The sequence below is a fragment of the Amblyomma maculatum genome, chromosome 8 (assembly GCF_055883805.1).
Source record: "Amblyomma maculatum isolate TAMU_Amacu chromosome 8, ASM5588380v1, whole genome shotgun sequence".
Classification (NCBI taxonomy): Eukaryota; Metazoa; Arthropoda; class Arachnida; order Ixodida; family Ixodidae; genus Amblyomma; species Amblyomma maculatum.
Genome location: NC_139351.1, coordinates 116,396,861 through 116,415,559, shown reverse-complemented (window position 1 = coordinate 116,415,559; position 18,699 = coordinate 116,396,861). Strand labels below are relative to the sequence as shown.

The window sequence follows — 18,699 nt, the reverse complement described above, 5'->3', positions numbered from 1 at the left end:
AATTTCTTACTCCAAAAGTATCTAAGGTGCAGGCAATCATCAGGTATTACAATTTGTTCAGTTTACATGCCTAATAAAATGGTTCTCCGAAACCTCGCTGCTGTCAGGTCTATAGCGTGGCCTATAGAACCGAGCCTTTATTCATTTTCCTTGTCCATATTGTAATCTTAATCTCCCGAGTTTGTGCACGGGATAGTGCGGAGGGTGAGGGGGTAGCCATTTATCCGACAAACAGCTTGCAAGAAAACAAATCATACTGCGTTTGTATTTTTATGTCCAAACCAGAGCAGCACAATTTTCCTCATTTTTGCGTAGCCTGGCCAAAAGCCAGGCTACCCGAGAGGAAGGAAGAAGAAGGAATGAACATTCGCACGCGGCTCGCGGTCAGCGTGGTCAGAGGCGGCAGTTCCCCGAAAGAGCTCTTCACGCCGGCGGTACCCACAGCGCTACAGGTAATTTGAGTGAGTGACTTCCTTATCTATCGCTATGCATTGCGCGTCACCGCTCTTTTGAGCCGAATAAGCGATCAGAGTTTGATAAGCGATCATAGTGAGAAGCTGCATAAATATGTCAAGCAACAGGGAAACTTAAACGTGTTGCGACTTCGCGCAACACGATGATGTATTTGCGCTACGCCTACTTGAAAATGAGGCCATCGTGGCCACAGTATTCTATAACGATATTTTCGGCTAGAAGAGTGATGCCTCAGACACTGAACCGCCGCGGGAACCGATCTATTCCACAGGTAACACCTGAGGAACCTGTGAATTTTTCGACCTAAGAGATTGCGGCACCAATGGCACCGATCCAGCAACCGGAGGCGAGGCGCCCGCAAATGATACTGGCACGGGGCACCAGTGTTCAAGCTCCAGGTGGACAACCCTTGATGGGCGGGCAGCCACTCACAGTCCGGCAACCATACGTGGGTGGGCAGCCCGTCGTGCGTGGGCAGCCGGGCGTTCCTGTGCAGGCGCCCGTCCTAGCAGTCGCTATATCGCCGCCCCTGGAGCCCATCCCGGGGTGCCCGCCTGGCCTTGAGTACCTCCGCTTCGTGGATCAGCTACTTGTTCATCAGCAGCTGCAGCTACTCGAAAGTGAGCTCGGGAGACGTATTTTAAAAGCTGCATGCATTTTCGGACTGCTGGCGATGCAAAGACGACCAGTTCTACTTTCTTTTTTCGGAGCAGCATTGCTTGTTTAGTTAAGGTCAACAGCAATCAAAACTTAAGAATGACCATCGAGCTTCACCCAAAGGAAGCTAAGATTAACAACCCCACTTCACGGGTTGAAAGAAAAGCTAAACTGTGGGCTTTGAAGCGAAAAGCTTCACTAGGCTAGTCAACTCCGAGTCTCGCGTGTGCCCCGTCGTTAGAAACACATATAAAGCCCCGCTTTAACCAAGCCGTATGAACGTGCCTTAGTGGCCTATAGGGTTAACGTGAATGTAAGGGTCCTGGCAGGCTAATTCTGACATAACCATCACATGTGAAACGAGAGATACAAGTTGGCAGCTCCTGCCAGGGGACCACAGGGGACCTGAGCGGTTAGACCTGGCGTAGTATTGCTTTCGCAATAAAAGCCACAGATGCGCATGCGCAAATCCCGTGACGTCACAGGAGAGGCGTAGGTGGTCGTAGCCGCCTCTGCCGCCGCAACCGCCACCGCGACTCCGCCGGTTGACCTTTAGCCGGTGTCGCATGCTTTCACCGGACTGTGTTTATTTCTTACAGAAGTATTGTTTATTGAACCGGAATGAAGTTTAATCTTGTGATGTACGGCTGTAATCAATGTTTCACCGTGATGATAAGCCATGGAATATCTATAAGGTGCAACCGTGAACAACAAGGTAAGCCACAACTACGCCAAGGAACCACAAGCTAAGCCATGGCATCGCCGACGCATTTCGCTTCTGATATCCAGGCTTAACCAAGCTAAGCCAACACCAATTTTGTTTTTAGAAAATCTATATAGTTTATAACTGTAGCAGTGGTTTTGTAGAGCGATTCTAAAATTCGCTTAATTTGAATGTAATACATTCTATTGCCGTAAGGTTTGGATGAAAGAATCCTCGATGGCTTCTTACCTAGCCTACGCCTGGTAAATGTTTCAAAGGCAGATAACAGGGCGCAAACCAAATCACAGCACGACATTTGCAACTTAAGTTCGTCCTTAAGTTAAAGTTTTAAGCGAACTTAAGTTTAAGTTCATCCTCAGTTTAAAAGTATAGCTTTACCCCTTAGGACATCATGTGCACTACTGTTTTCGTGTTTTGAATCAATTTAATGCCTCCCAGGCAGTAAACAAAAATAGCTTCTTTATATTCCATCAAGCGAATGAAATATTTTGTGGAAAACAGCAACAACGTTTTTCTAATTTGATTATCTAGATTCATAGGCTTGCATTCAAAACATAAAACAATTCCACGGTCTCCTTGGTGTTTATGTAAAAAGACAAGCATATTGACGTAAAATTTCCACCTACGTATTGTGATACCTTTTTTGAACTTTGTGCACGCAGGAAATATTTTAGCTGTTTCGCATCAGAAAGCCACAAAAAATTCACTTTCGTGGTGCAGGTATAAAACTGTGTTTCTTTTTTACTATTAGACATTTGTATATTTAAAAGATAGGAGAGTATCTCGCTGCGGATTGTGCAGGCACTAGGATATGCAGCAAGCCGGACGTTATGTAGTACGTTGTAGACCTTAGCGATTGCTTGATTACTTGTTAAAATAAGTAATAACCTTTTATTTTACTGTGTGGGGCAATATTATATAGCGAAAATTTAGGGGGCCAAAATAACCATGAGTCCCTTAATAAATTTGCTTCATCGTTAATATGGCTCGAAATATCGAAAGTTTGAAAAACGCATCTTAAGGCTTGTAGAGGTGGTTTTTATGCATGGCACATTTATACAGCGTTTTTATTTCAGTAATTAAGAGGCGCTGTTGGTGTACTTGATAATGTATAATCAGAACGCAAGATTCTAGAAACAATACTACGCCATAAAAACCGAGAGGACGATCTTTCAAAGGCGTAATTTTCAGTTTAACAGTCTACAATCACCCCAAAAATTTTATCCGATAAAAATTAACTTATATATCCATTCGTCTAGTTAGCAGGCTTTGTAAAGTACATCAGTTCAGTTCAGTTCAGTCGTTCAGTCGTGTCCGACTCTTCGTGACCTTATGGATCATGTCACGCCACGCTTTCCGGTCTCTCACTATCTTCCTAACATCACATAACTTCATCTGCAGTGCCTCGAGGATGCCATCTAACCATCGCGTTCGCTGCCTACACCTTCTCCGGCGACCCTCAACCTTTCCCAACATCAAATCTTTCTTCAGCGACTCCTCTCTTCTCATCAGATGACGAAAGTAGCTGAGCTTTAACTTTAGAATTTGACCCTCCAATGAGCAGTCAGGGTTTATGGTCGATAATATCGACTGATTTGACCTTCTGGCAGTCCAAGGAACTCTCAAGAGTCTTCGCCAGCACCACAATTCAAACGCGTCAATTCTTCGGCGGTCAGCCTTTTTCACAGTCCAACTCTCGCATCCATACATCACAACTGGAAAGACCATAGCACGAGTTATACGGATCTTGGTTGGCAGACTAATGTCTCTGCTCTTTACTAGGCGGTCAAGGCTAACCATTGCTCTCTTTCCCAGAAACAGGCGTCTCCTAATTTCATGGCTGCAGTCTCCTTCCGAGGTAATCTTGGAGCCCAAGAACAGAAAATCTCTCACAGCTTCCACTTCTTGTCCATTGATGCTCCAGGACTTGATAGGGCAAGACGCCATGATCTTTGTCTTTTTAATGTTCAGTTTAAGCCCAAACTTCTCACTCTCTTCTTGTACGCACATCAGAAGTCTCTTGAGTTCCACTTCACTTTCTGCCATTAAAGTGGTATCATCCGCATATCTGAGGTTGTTGATAAGTTTTCCAGCAATCTTCACTCCAGCTGAAGACTCGTCCAGACCGGCCTTCCTCATGATGCACTCTGCATATAGGTTAAATAGGCAGGGCGACAGTATGCAGCCTTGCCTCACTCCTTTCTCGATCGAAAACCAATCAGTAAGACCATGCCCAGTTCTGACTGTGGCCTCTTGCCCTTCATACAGGTTCCTGAGGAGACAGATGAGGTGAATTGGAACTCCCATCTCTTGGAGAGCTTGCCACAATCTGCTGTGATCTACGCAGTCAAACGCTTTCGCATAATCAATAAAGCAGAAGTAGATGGGTTTCTGGAACTCTCTTGCTTTTTCCGTGATCCAGCGAAGGTTGGAGATTTGGTCTCTAGTTCCTCTGCCTTTGCGAAACCCAGCTTGCACGTCCGGACGCTCCCGATCCACATACTGCTGCAGCCTACCTTGGAGGATTTTCAACATCACCTTGCTAGCATGCGAAATAAGTGCGATCGTGCGGTAAGTTGGAACAATCTTTGGCACTGCCTTTCTTTGGAATGGGGATGTAAACTGACCTCCTTCAATCCTGTGACCACTGCAGGGTTGTCCAAATCTTCTGACATAATGTATGCAGAATGTTAACAGCGTCATAGTTGAGGTTTTGAAGCAACTCAGCTGGAATGCCATCAATTCCGCTAGCTTTGTTCTTAGTAAGGTTGGATAAGGCCCATTCAACTTCACTCTTCAGGATGCCCGGCTCGAGATCAGTAATCACAACCGTCTTATGTTGGGTTTGCACATTCGGCTCCTTGTACAGTTCTGTGTATTCCTGCCACCTCTTCTTTATCTCTGAGGCTTCAGTGAGGTCCTTGCCTCGTTTGTCCTTTATCGCGCCCAGCTTAGCACAGAAGCTTCCTTTGATATCTTTGATTGTCTTATACAGAGCTCTTGTGTTCCTTAATTGGCTGTTGTCCTCAACTGCTTGGTACTGTATGTTCAGGAAGGCATTCTTATCTCTCCTTGCTATTTTCTGAAAATCCCCATTGAGAACCTTGTATCTTTCTCTTTCCCCCATAACTTTTGTCATCCTCCTTTCCTCAGCTATTTGCAAAACCTCTTCAGATAACCACTTTGCTTTCTTGCATTTATTTTGCTTTGGAACTACCTTAGTAGCAACTTATTGTATTATATCACGAACATCAGTCCACATCTCTTCGGGCTCTCTGTCTTCTAGATCTAATTCTTGAAATCGATTCCTCACTTCCACAGCATATTCTAATGGAATTTGATCCAGATCATACCTGAAAGGCCTAGTTTTCTGCGTTTTCCTCAATCGAAGCTTAATTTTCGCAACAAGAAGCTGATGATCGGTGCCACAATCGGCCCCAGGCCTTGTTTTTTACTGCTTTTATAGCGCTTCTCCATCTCTGCCGGCAAAGAATATAATCGATCTGATTCCTGTATAGACCGTCCGGTGAAGTCCATGTGTACAGGCGCCTCTTGTGCTGTTGAAAATGAGTATTCGCTATGGTCAGGTTGTTTTCTTGACAAAACTCTACTAGCCTCTGCCCAGCTTCATTTGGCTCGTCACGACCGAACTTGCCTATAATTCCGGATATTTCTTCACTCCCGACCTTAGCATTCCAGTCTCCTATGAGAAAAACGACGTCTGATGATGGGGTGCGGTCTAAAAGGCATTGTAGGTCCGCATAAAATCTCTCAACGTCAGCTTCTTCAGCAGTAGCGGTCAGTGCATAGACTTGGATAACTGTTATGTTGAAAGGGTGACCTTGGATCCGGAGTGAAATCATTCGGTCGTTTTTGGGGTTGTACCTAGCACTGCTTTGCCCATTATTCTGTTTACTATGAGAGCGACCCCATTCCTTCTCTTGGATTCGTGCCCACAATAAAAGACATAATGGTCACCGGAGTTAAATTCTCCCATTCCGGTCCACTTGAGCTCGCTGATACCCAAGATATCAATGTTCAATCTGTCCATTTCTCGCTTGACGACATCGAGTTTACCTTGCGTCATAGATCTTACATTCCATGTTGCTATGTGATATATCTCGTTGCAACATCGGACTTTCCGGTCGCTTCCCGACACATCCACAACTGAGCGTCCTTTTGGCTTTAGCCCAACCGCTTCATTCGTCCTGGAGCTACTAGGAATCGCCCTCTGTTCATCCCCAGTAACATGTGGGACGCCTTCCAACCTGGGGGGCTCATCTTCCGGCGCCATATCTTTAATGGTATTGTGACTGGCCATAGGGTTTTCTTGGCAGGAAATACGGGAGTGGGTTGCCATTACCTTCTCCAGTGAATCACATTTTGTCAGAACTCTCTGCCGTGACCTGCCTATCTTGGGTGGCCCTACACAGCAGAGCTCACGACTTCATCGAGTTTCGCAAGCCCCTCCGCCACGACAAGGCAGTGATCCATGAAGGGGTGTAAAGTAAATAGCAAGCTATATTTGTTACTTAACCCGACCGGCACAGATCGCGTTGGGGTATCGCTAATAGTTATTCATGATAGCGTGTACTCGGAATAGAAAGGCTCTGTTAAAGGCGTCATCTTGGCAACTTCTCTGGCGGAGCCTAAGTGTTCGTATACTATTGCTTTTAAATTCACATCTGTAAAGAGAAAAATAAGAATCATTCGGCATTTGCGAAGTAAAATGCGCGTTTAAAATCGAAGCATCGAGCGGTGCTTGAAATGAATAAGCAGTGAAGAAATCTGATATTAAGAGTTCTGAAACGTTAATTGTACAAAGCGTTCGAATGCACTTTTTTGAGTTTTAGTTTTTCAAATAATTACAAGTGGCATCTACATTCGGCGTAAGTACGGTAGTACGGCGGAAGCCGTGTGTGTGGGGGGGGAGGACCTACCAGACAAATCCGAGTTTTCATCATCCAAGTAGATGTCGGAGTGGTAGATACGTAAATGGCTGTGTGTGACAGCATTCCAGAGTTTGCAGGATGCACAATAATTCACTTAAAAGATTCAGTGAACAAGATGAAATAGTAGTAAACCACGAGAAAGTACTGAACAACAAAGGCATCAATGATATCCTCGCTTCGATGTCTGCGCATGCGCAGTGTTCGTGCCGTACGAGCAGCAGAACAAGTACGTGGTGAAGAACACCATGGGCCAGTTCGTGTTCATGGCGCTGGAGGAGAGTGATTTCGCCAGCCGCTGCTGCTGCGGCAACAGCCGGCCCTTCGAGATGGCGCTACTCGACTACCGAAGCGTGGAAGTGATGCGCCTGTTCCGACCACTGCGCTGCAACAGCTGCTGCTTCTTCTGCTGCCTGCAGGCAAGTAAATCTGTCACCTCTCTTCCGAACGCGAACATGCTGGACCACCGATGCTACGAAAACATTTTTCTAACACTCAAGCTCCGTCTTTAAGGATTAATAGGACAACCTTAATAGCGCTTACCTGCGGCTCTCCTTAACGATCCTTGTCTGACTACAAGCACTTCGCTACTCGCTTATATTGCTAATCTCTTAATTTGTGTCCCCGTTATCTCGCGCGTAGTCATTAGTGTGATGTACCTAAGAAGCCGACGCTGGGATTTTTTTTTTTTTTTTTTTTTTTTTTTTACTGAACAATGCCCTCAACGATGTCGTGTTAATATAACTTTCTGTGCATTAAGTTCTTGTTAAGCTCAAGAACGGACAAATGTCTCGTAGTGTTCCATTAAACGAATTGGACTGTATTATGAGGTGATCGCAGATTTAGCTTGCTGAGAAGGCTCTTTGAGGGCCATTGACTGCACAGGGTATGCATACACGCAAAGGAACGTTGAAATCTAACGCAGCGCTTTCATAGCCCGTTCTTCATAAAATCCGTCCCGGCGTTATCCTTGTAGGCATAATGCATTTCGTTCTGAGACTAGTATTTTCGTTAAATGCTGTACTTAATCTGAACCAAGATCAGAACGGAATAAACAATGCAAGACTCCCGCCTTTCACTGTAGAAAGTCCATGTAGAAAATAAAGGCGCGATCAGCATCTCGTTGATCGTGAAATGCTCATCACGAAGGAAGTCAAGGACTACGAAAGAACGAAGTTGAAATGCAGGTGAAAGCAAACATGAAACGGACATCATTAAGGTCGCCGATACATCTGTACTAGCCTGAAATCGATGGACAGGCATATTCTTGCCGTAACACCAGCTTTCGAATTATTGATGCGCGGAGGTACGTCGTGCGTACGTCGTGAGTATGGCGGCGCAGCCCGCTAGGCGTTTCGAAATGTTGCTGCTCATAAACCCGGCATCTGGAAAGTGAAGTGACCCCGAGGAAGCAGGAATAGTGGCGCAGCAAGATATGTAGCAGGACTTAGAGCTTCGATTCCTCTCATCTTATTAATGCGAAAGCATTATAGTAGGTTGTGTAGAAAGTAATCAAAGATAAGTGGCGATGTAAATAAAATGGCATAATTATGATAATTAGTAATGGTTATAATTAATTATTATGGTAAATAAAAATAAAAACTAAAACAAATGAAATGACAGAAATTAAAATAAGGGAATAAAAAGTAAAATAAATTATCAATGGCTGCTGAATTGTATCTTAAACCGGCATCGTCTAGGGCAACAAGAAATACGCACACCGAATCACTAACACCTTACTTTGCCAGAACTAACATTTTCCAATTTTCTTTTTTCCCGCGCACCATAACCGAATGGAATAAACTGCCATTATCATCCCTTCAGGACTTTGATTCCTTAGAAAAGGCCGTGCATTGATTTGCTGTCTTGCTTGTACTCGTGTATATTTTATGTTCATGTTTTTGCACTTTATGCTTTTCTGTTTTCTTTTGGAATTATTGCCCCTCCTGCCAGGACCCTTCACTGGGTCTGCAGTATGAATAAATAAATAAATAAATAAATAAATAAATAAATAAATAAATAAATAAATAAATAAATAAATAAATAAATAAATAAATAAATAAATAAATAAATAAAATGAAAATATACACATTAAACATTAACCATTAAAAATTACAAAAACGTCGCGGCAGCACTAATGCTTTCGGTAAGGATTGAAACCAGCGGAAAGACGCAGACAAAGAGAGAAGCACAAAGTCACAGTGCACGGTGAACCACGAGAAGAAGTTTGTACCCTGTGAAACTAAAGTCGTTTATTGCATTCCATTATCATACGGGAATATGTACGTCGGACAGACAGGTCGGTGCCTAAATGCCCGACGTCGTGAGCATGACAGATCCCTACTTTCCGACCAACGGGCCAATTTGCCGAAACACTGCCGGGAGCATAAATGCAGGCCGCTGCTTAAGGAAGCAGTCATTCTGGGGCGGGGAAAAACAAAGAGCCAACGCAAAATTCTGGAAGCTTTTCACATTATTAAAAATGATAAGACTTGTGTAAGCGAAACTTCTGTTACGATAAAGAATTTCAGTTTCTAAGCTCTTTACAGCGCACATAGCGTGCTGTGAAGGTAATTTTCCCCGTGATTGTCTTTTGATTATTTCTCTTGCCACGTGCGCATGTGTTGCTTCTTCGCTGAAGGGTATATATGAATGTCTGTTTCTTAGCAATAAACTCAGTTGTTAGTCCAGCGTTGTGTTGTGTGATTCTCTCTTTGCATCTTTCCGCTGGTTTCAATCCTTGCCAATATGTACCAACTGGCCCAGCTCTCCACTCTATTGAATGCTTTCGCCTTCTCCCAATGCAGTTTTGGCAGTGAACTCTAAATTTTATGTCCCCGGTACAATCTCGAGATTTAACAGCAAGTGACGCTGCGAATATTTCGTTCACTTGAGCATTACATGAACTTAATTCTTGATAAATTCCACGTTAAATGGAACCAGGTTTGGTAAGTAGGAGTGAAACATTGCGTTTCTGTTATTTTTTTTTAATAAAGCGATACGTAATCTGGCACCAAAACTCACGAGATTATACAATGCAAGATGGGAAGGAGGGGATGATATATGGAGAAAAGGAAGACGTAATAGGTACGTGCCTTTAAAAGGGTGCACTGGAGCGCCTTGTGACGTGGGAAGTTATGAGTGGAACTTTTCAAAAATTGAACTTAATTTGCATTTATAACTGGACTTATGAGGAACCATATTAAGCGTCTACCGGTCGCCTGTAGACATGCCAGTGCCGAACACCTGGTGCGTTGTTGAGAATTGGTTTTTACTGAGAACGATGCGTAATCTGGCCCATAGATCGAATTCCAATTGTCTCAAATACGTTTCAGACACTTAAGGCAAGACATTTTAAATCGCGAGGTGCGAAACTGCCTACGTTTCGCACCTATAGGTCTGCAGCAAGAAACTGACTACTTGTAGTAGTTCGTTACATAACCGCTGCAAACAATACGCAAAGCTCCCCTGTTGCTTTTGGTCGCAGTGCTACGATGGCCACTAGGCGATTAAAAATGCTTTGAATGGACGCCGAGGTGTGAATGGTGTTTTATTTTAAAGCTCCACTGGCTTAGTTTTGGTCTCGACGCCTGAAGTTTTGCTTCTCCAATATGACGGTGATAGGGACGCCGGGAAACCTGTTTTTCGTTCCTTGAGTGGTGACCTTCTCTGAGAGTGAGACCAGTTTCTGACAATGAAACAATATGTTTTGCCAACGCTTGTTGCAATATATGCGAATCCTGCTTTTTCTTCCTACCGCTTGCCGCCGTCGTAAAATGGCTAGCACGTCATCGTCATCATCATCTTTAGCCTGACTATACCCACTGCAGGGAGAAGGCGTTTCCCGCATTCCTCCAATTAACAAGCTGCTGTGCTAGCTGTATCCACTTGACCCCTGCGAACTGCTTAACCTCATCCACCCACCTAACTTTCTGCCGCCTCCCACTACGCTTTCCTTTCCCTGGAATCCAGTTTGTTACCCTTAGCGATCATTGGTTATCCTCTCTTTGCACCTTCTCCCACGTTTTTGAGTGCGAAGTGGTACTACTTGGACCATCCTGACGGAATATATCATAAAACAACCATAAAGAGATCTTTCAAGGCCCTGAGCATCCTTGTATGGCTGTCGCATTCTACTAATTCCATGGCCCAATATATTAATAAAAAGTTATAGAGGTTTAACTATTCTAAACTGTGCGTATACAGAGCGACTGCTCTGACCTTCATATCGGGGTCAAAGTCAAAAGTCAACGTCGCCGTGGTAAATGGTCAAATCAATAAATGTGAAAGCTAGATGCCGTTGGGATAACTGGGCAATACATTTTTGAGCGGCCTACTGAACTGTAAAACGAAACTTCTTAAGCAAACAGAAGTTTCCAGGCTTCAAGGTCAAATTCTCCCATCCGATGACCTTGGCGAAACCTGGCGTAATAACGCTCTGAAACCAAAGCTCCCTGCCGGTGTGACAGAAGGGTTTTCAAAGGCAAAACCTACCTTTGCACGCAGGAGATGGAGGTCCATGCACCACCGGGCACCATTGTCGGCTGGATCCGGCAGAATTTCTCCATCATCTTCCCGTGTTTTTCCGTGCTGGACAGCAACAAGAAGGTGGTGCTCCAGATCCAGGGCCCCTTATTCACGTCATCCTGCCTGTGCAATGACGTCGTTTTCGACATCTTCAGCAAGGACGGCCGCACCAAGCTGGGCGTCATTTCTAAAAACTGGACCGGCGTGCTCCGCGAGGCCTTCACGGACATAGACAACTTCACGCTCACCTTCCCCATCGACATGGACGTGAAGATTAAAGCCGTGCTTCTCGGCGCGCTATTCCTCATTGTGAGTGCCCCGGTGGATTTTGCCTTGGCACTTGTGGAATGTCGCATCTGTCACTCGCAAAAACAGCTACGAATAATTATTACTGTTAAAACACTGGTTATTTAATACTCCCCAGTTTCACGGGGAGTCACTTCTTGTAAGACTGGTTTTGTTGCGTGATTAGCCAGATCAAGCTTGAATTATTGCGACTTTCAAGAAAAGCAGGAGACGGCCGAGAGGGTGGATGCCTATGAAAACTAGAAAGCAACCTAGCTGTTACTCGGTGGCATAGAGATTTTTACGCAGAGGTGCTCACCATCATCAGGAGCTAATGGAAATAAGCGTACTTGTCTCGTTCGAGATAAAGTCAACCTCAAATTACATGTTTTTTGTCATGCGCAAATGAACATAAATGTACAGTCGTGTGCATAATGATAGAGACCACGAGTATCATTCCAATTACGTTTTCTTTTTTTTTTTTTGCGAAAAATGGCACGCATGGCGAACATTCTTGGAAAAGAAAGCGGGAATATTGTGGAGGACCCTAAGTATACTTCAAGAACAGCCGCTGCACCGTCTAAAAGCACTGCAATTCTGCTATTTCGCGTCGCCCCGTCATATTTGCGCATAACTGTACTTATTTTTGGCAGGGGCTAAGATGCGCAGGTAGACTTCTCCAACAGGGTACGGAAGAGACTTAAGTTGGCTTGTCGTCATATGGCAGGAGATATAAGTGAGCTTGCCTCCATCAGGACTATAAGGGACTTTGCTTCACTTCGTCAAAGAAATGATAGAATGGCCCACGAAGCAGCCATTAAATAGGTCACCTCCAATTTTTCTGCACAAGACTATTAGTAGTGTCTTTTGAATGCAATAGTGTGCTACTTTACTACCTGACCCAGTGTTATTAATAGTTAAAGCTGACTCTCCACGTTAATTTCCTACATGCTGCGCTCATTCCTCCCCACGCGCATTGCCACCTTGTGCAGGACTTCATCTTCTTCGAAACTGGCAGCGGGCCCAATGCTCCGGATCTCCCCGGAAACGTATTAAACTAGCTCTTCGGCAGTCGATGACGTCACTGCATCTTTCTTTTCGAGCTCTGGCCGAGTGACACGCTTGGCGGCGTTTATGGACCGGGATTCCCGTACAAGCGACGAAGTCATCTCAGAAGTGCGCGTCGTTTGTATAGGCTGATTTTATTTCGCTTTTTCCATGTGCGCTCGTGTTTAAGAGAACAAAGTAAATTTATAGCGTGAGTTACTATGAAAAAATTATTTTTGAGTGTCAGCATAGACGAAAGTCATTGCGGTCAAACTAACTTCTTACGGTCACATTTATGTATGGATGTCGATCGAATTTGGCTGGCTTCGTCAGAGCTTGTAACAGAATAGGCAATCACGTGGTACCACGTGACTAGCTTCTGACCAGTGAAGGTGGATATATCTATGACGGATTTTTACCTGCTTTGCTATCAGAGGTACCGGCCGTCGGTGGCCCCTGTGCCTGTGATAATTTTTTATATTCTTTTGATTCAGAATTTCTACAGCGGAAGTTTTTACGTACTCGCACTCGCGGTGGGTATATATAGGTGGTAATTGTCATGTCTCTTCCGAAGTGTAGCTTTGCTTCACCGCGTCTTTTTCACATTGCCTAGTGATAGCCTCCGTGTTCTTTAAAGGAAATGTTTCAACAAGTGTCAGATACATATAAAGACGTGTCCACCAAAGGCATGGTAAAACAAGGCTATTGCCGTGTCCAGCAACGTGTTTTTGTTTTAAAAGAACGGTGCTCTTCAACAATCGATGACATCAATGAACTGCTTCGCGCTCGCGCCGAAGGACACGGTTGGTTGCATTTGTGGTCATGGCTGGTATATATACGAGAGATCATTCAGCTCGTGTCCCCTTAAAAAGTGCGCGCCTTTAGGTTCATATATATTTTGCTTGTTAATGTACGATCATGTTTAAAGCAACAAACAGAAGTTTGCGTAAACTTCGATAAAGTTATTTTGCATTGGGCATGAGCGATCGTCCGTGCGATATCGCGCATAAAAACTTGCCGGATTTGCCTTCTTCGGTGATATTCACTGGACCGATCACGTCATTTCAGTCTCAAGTGGCCACCATCTGTCAACAGGTGGAGTACTTCGCGGCGTCTGTTTCGCCTCTATTAGTCATGTGTCATCGCATAACATGCGATACAAGTCTCTAATGTATAACTATCTTTGCAGATTGTGTATAATTACTGCAGTACGGTTTTTACTACACATACAGTGCGCCATGACCCGGTATCTCACACATGTCTTACTTCGAATACATGCGATTTATTATCGCCCTTCTGTTGTATCTCCCAAATAGACCACAGCGGCACGGAGTCTTTTTGGAACGAATGCAGTACTTCACGGGATAAATCGGAAAACCGGGAGGTATCTGGGAAGCCCAGACCGCAGAACTTTCGAGAAAATAAGAATTACAGAACTGCGCTCAGGTCTCCCTAAGAGCGGAAATGGCTAAGGTAAAATTATAGGACTGTTTTCACAAACTGCGTCGTCATTCTCATCCTTGCTATCATCATGATCATCATCACCACTAGCACTACTATCACCTTTATCAACTGAATGAACCGTCACTGGCATCGCTACTGCCATTATTATTACCACTAACTGCAGCTTAATTATCTCTACTGTCATTATCACTAACTGTATCGTCCCTGTCAACTCTACTATCATTCTCACACTAGATGAAAATTCGGCTTGGTTTCTCATGAGCCGCGTGGCGTAGTGAATTGCGCGCTAGCTGGGGATCGGAGTGATAGTGGTTCAGTTCACGGTGGAAACAGATCTTATTTCTTTAAGCGTTAGTTCGTGCGGACATTTCCTGCAAACATTTCCTGCGAGCATTTCCGTAGCCTTAATAGCATTTCCGCCTTAATAAAGAAACCGTCCAGCGGATCCAAAGCAAGAAATCAGTCGTAAGAAACGAGTACAGAACTTCACTGATAAGCCGCTTCGTCAACACTGAGATTCTCTGCGGTGACGGCCGCACACGGTCACCGCTCGTGTCACTTCTTCCGTGAAAGGCATTGCATGTTTTCGCGTTCATCAACTTCCATTCGTGCGCGACGGATCGAAACACACAGCTATTGCATTGCCCTCTTAAGGTGCGTTAAACGGTCTCAAACATTTTAGTTCCCACTCACTCATTTCGCAGGTCATAACCGCCCGAAGCCAGACCTTGAAGGTCTAGTCTCGAGCTAAAAGCGATACGGAACGTTGCGCGCATTCGCGCATAGCCTATCTCGCATTTCGGCAACTTGGCTTAATCGAATGCAATTTTGTTAGTTCGCAAGTTACGACCTCCACTGACGTTCCTAGCGCTATTGCAATAAATGCTAAATAAAGATGTGTTCAGCGATGGTGTAGTTCCAGTCAGTGTCAAGGATGGGGCTGCGTTGAAGATAGTTATTTAAGAGCGTTGTCGATTACTGTATACCGTACTTGTATTTCCCGCTTTCTCGTTCATTTCTCCGTCGCTCTCAGATTCAAGGTGGCGGTCAAGTCACGTGATGATAGCTATAACATTGCAAATATTTTCCGATAGTCAGTGATGAGAAAGAGAGTGAGACAGTCTGTATCTCCCTTCCCCTCCCTCTCGGGTATTCCGGTTGAGTAGTCGGGCGTCTTAACCGCTGAGCCACCATAGCGGGGCTCAGTTTACTGGCATTACCTAAACTGTTTGGTTTGGTTTAGTTTAGTTTGTGGGGTTTAACGTCCCAAAGCAACTCAGGCTATGATAGACGCCGTAGTGGAGGACTCAAAAAATTTCGATCACCTGTTTTTCTTTTTTTTTTTTTAATGTGCACTGATATCGTACAGCACACGGACGCCTCTACATTTCGCCTCCATCAAAATGCAGCCGCCGGCGGTCGGGTTCGAACCATGATTACTCCAACATAGTCAGCGTCTTACCACTGCACCACTACGGCGGGGTACCTAAATTGTGTAAGGACGCCAAAATGTTTTCGCAGGCTGGTTGGTGAAGCGTTAACAGCGCAGGCATAGACAAACATGCTAGAAAGAAGACCGACAAACACAAGGACTCATTTTTTTTTTAATTGCTCGCTGTGATGTTCACAATTTTTGTACGCACTTTTTAGGGCGTCAGCAATAATTTTGAGCGTTAAATGGAGAATTAACCATGTTCATAAAGTGCTTTGGAAGCTTATTTACCATCTGATTGTTACTTATGTAACTAATTATAAATCTCTGTTTTGCGACAATCAACGGTCTTGAGTTGGAATCAGCATATAAGATTACAGCGACTGGCCGAAAATGGCTATACAGTGTGAAAGAGAACTGGACAAGAGTTTGGAGGGAGCCTCAGTTCGCAAGCCGAGACAACGTTTCCACAAGAGACCATACTGTTGCGTTCTACCGGCCACAGACCGGCAGCTACGCGATGATAGCCAGGCAGATTCGCAGAGCGAAAAGACGACGCTTTATTTCCGGCTCGGAAATATATAAAGAAAAGAAAGGAGAAGAACCAGCGCATGCGTCGATGGTCCTTCTTTCCTTCTTCCCCTCCTTTCTTTTCTTAGCATCGTCTATCAGATCATTCGCTTCGAAATAGGCTTGAACCTTGACAAGGTACGGCTGCCACTTATCTTTTTCGTCTTCGAATTCCGGTAGCCTGTGTGCCATGGCTGATCCTTGGCGGTGGGTTCCTTCTGCTTGGCTGCCGTGCTTGGGCGTATTGCTGGCTTCCTTGCTGCAACAAAATCCTCGTCGCCACTGTTGCGTCCTACCGGCCATTAGCCGGCAGCTACGCGATGATAACCAGGCAGATTCGGAGAGCGAAAAGACGCTTTATTTCCGGCTCCGAAATATATAGAGAAGAAATGAAAGGAGGGGAAGAAGGAAAGAGGAACCATCGACGCATGCGCTGGTTATCTGCAGCACATACGAAGACGAATCTCCTTGTCGAAGCGTTGGCTCGGCTAGCGAACTCCGGCTCCTGATCAACCCTTGTTCAGTACTGTTTCATAATAAGCAGATAAGTAACGCCTGCGGATCAGGCCCCGCCGGGGTGGTGCAGTGGTAAGACGCCCGGGTAATGTGCCGGAGTACCCGGGTTTGAACCCGACCTCGGCGGCTGCGTTTCGATGGGGGCGAAACGAAGAGTCGTCCGTGTGCTGTGCGATGTCAGCGCACGTTAAAGATCCCCAAGTGGTCGAAATTACTCCGTAGCCCTCCACTACGGCTCCTCTTTCTCTCTTTCCACTTTCACTCCCATCCATCCTCCCTTCCCTTACGATGCGGTTGCGGTGTCCACAAAAACAAGTGAGACATTTACCGCGCCTTTCCCTTCCTATAAATCAATCAATCATCAAAGGAGGGTTGAGATCTGGGTCAGTTGGTACATAGAGAATAAAAACCAGCCAAGGGACGAGGACGAAGAAAGACGATGTACACACGGAAGCTGGAACTAACAACTGTGCTTTATTGAAATAATAACATTTCCCAAGAAACCTTGCAAGGCATGCGCAGCTCGACGTCCAACAACCAGCATAAAAGTGACAAACAAAAAGCAACGCTTCGGAGATAGCCAAGATACTAGGGTCTTTGAGATAAATAACTTATTTCTTTCTGCATCAACGATATGGATGCTGTGCTAATACAATTATCTCCTTGCATACTTATGTGATACGCTTCAAGAACTTCGCGCTCTACCTTACCCTTGCCCCTACCAAGAAATGTGACATTTGAAAACAGCGGATAACAACAGCGGATAAATGTCACATTTCTTGGTAGGGGCAAGGGTAAGGTAGAGCGCGAAGTTCTTGAAGCGTATCACATAAGTATGCAAGGAGATAATTGTATTAGCACAGCATGCATATCGTTGATGCAGAAAGAAATAAGTTATTTATCTCGAAGACCCTAGTATCTTGGCTATCTCCGAAGCGTTGCTTTTTTATGCTGGTTGTTGGACGTCGAGCTGCGCATGCCTTGCAAGGTTTCTTGGGAAATGTTATTATTTCAATAAAGCACAGTTGTTAGTTCCAGCTTCCGTGTGTACATCGTCTTTCTTCGTCCTCGTCCCTTGGCTGGTTTTTATTCTCTGAATCAATCATCAGGTCCCCGGAGGCTGTTTTCACAAGCATAAACATAATAATGCTCCTTCAGAGGAATCTTCTTTGCCTATTCGTCATTATTCAGACTCAAGTTAGACTACGTGGGCTTTTTTCTAGGACCCATTTACCAAAACTAGCCTACAAGCAATACTAGAGCAAGGCAATCCCATTTATATTTTCTAAATACAATTCAACAGGCTCACCAAATGCCATAATGGGAGTGAACAGGGTTGAAACGTTAGTAGGATGCCAACTTCTCCAATTAAAATTTATTTTTCTAAAACATACGGTAAGTTGTCAGTGTGCACAGATCATTTTCCGCGACACGCTCAACAAGACATCGTCACTCTAATTCACTAGCCCCATTCACCGCTAGAAAGAACGTATTTAGGCAGGCTTTCTTCCTCGCACCATAAGTGATAAGAATGCTTTACTTATGACTGTATCAAATATCGTAGATTCCAGTGAGAAAAAAAAAATAGAAGATTAACGTTATCTAGGTTGGTTTGTGGGGTTTAACGTCCCAAAGCGACTCAGACTATGAGAGACGCCGTAGTGGAGGACTCCGGAAATTTCGACCACCTGGGGTCCTTTAACGTGCACTGACATCGCACAGCACACGGACGCCTTGCTTTTCGCCTCCACCGAAAAGCGGCCGCCGAGGCCGGGATTCGATCCCGCGTCCTTGGGCGCAGTAGTCGAGCGCCGTAACCACTGCGCCACCCCGGCGGGGTAACGTTATCTAAGTTACCGGTATTGTTTCTTTAATTGCATTCAATTGTTTCAGTTCTTGTTTTGATCTATATCGCATTGTATTGTTCCTCCATGCTAGTGCCCTGAAAGGTCTGCAGTATTACGTAAATAAATAAATAAATAAATAAATAAATAAATAAATAAATAAATAAATAAATAAATAAATAAATAAATAAATAAATAAATAAATAAATA

General features: G+C 44.6%; 1 protein-coding gene across 1 annotated transcript; it reads left to right on the top strand.

Moving 5' to 3' along the window:
• Nucleotides 1-796: 796 nt before the first annotated feature.
• Nucleotides 797-12,677, top strand: LOC146182259 (phospholipid scramblase 2-like). The gene is made up of 4 exons (XM_084575919.1): nt 797-1,094; nt 7,006-7,223; nt 11,311-11,640; nt 12,609-12,677. The coding sequence occupies exons 1-4, from the start codon at nt 797-799 to the stop codon at nt 12,675-12,677; spliced, it is 915 nt and encodes a 304-aa protein (XP_084432045.1).
• Nucleotides 12,678-18,699: the final 6,022 nt, after the last annotated feature.

Excerpts from the sequence above, each read along its gene's own strand:
- LOC146182259 (XM_084575919.1), top strand. The coding sequence starts at position 797 with ATGGCACCGATCCAGCAACCGGAGGCGAGGCGCCCGCAAATGATACTG. Across the intron at positions 1,095-7,005 it reads GCAGCTGCAGCTACTCGAAA|TGTTCGTGCCGTACGAGCAG; the intron begins GTGAGCTCGGGA and ends GCGCATGCGCAG. Across the intron at positions 11,641-12,608 it reads TCGGCGCGCTATTCCTCATT|GACTTCATCTTCTTCGAAAC; the intron begins GTGAGTGCCCCG and ends CACCTTGTGCAG.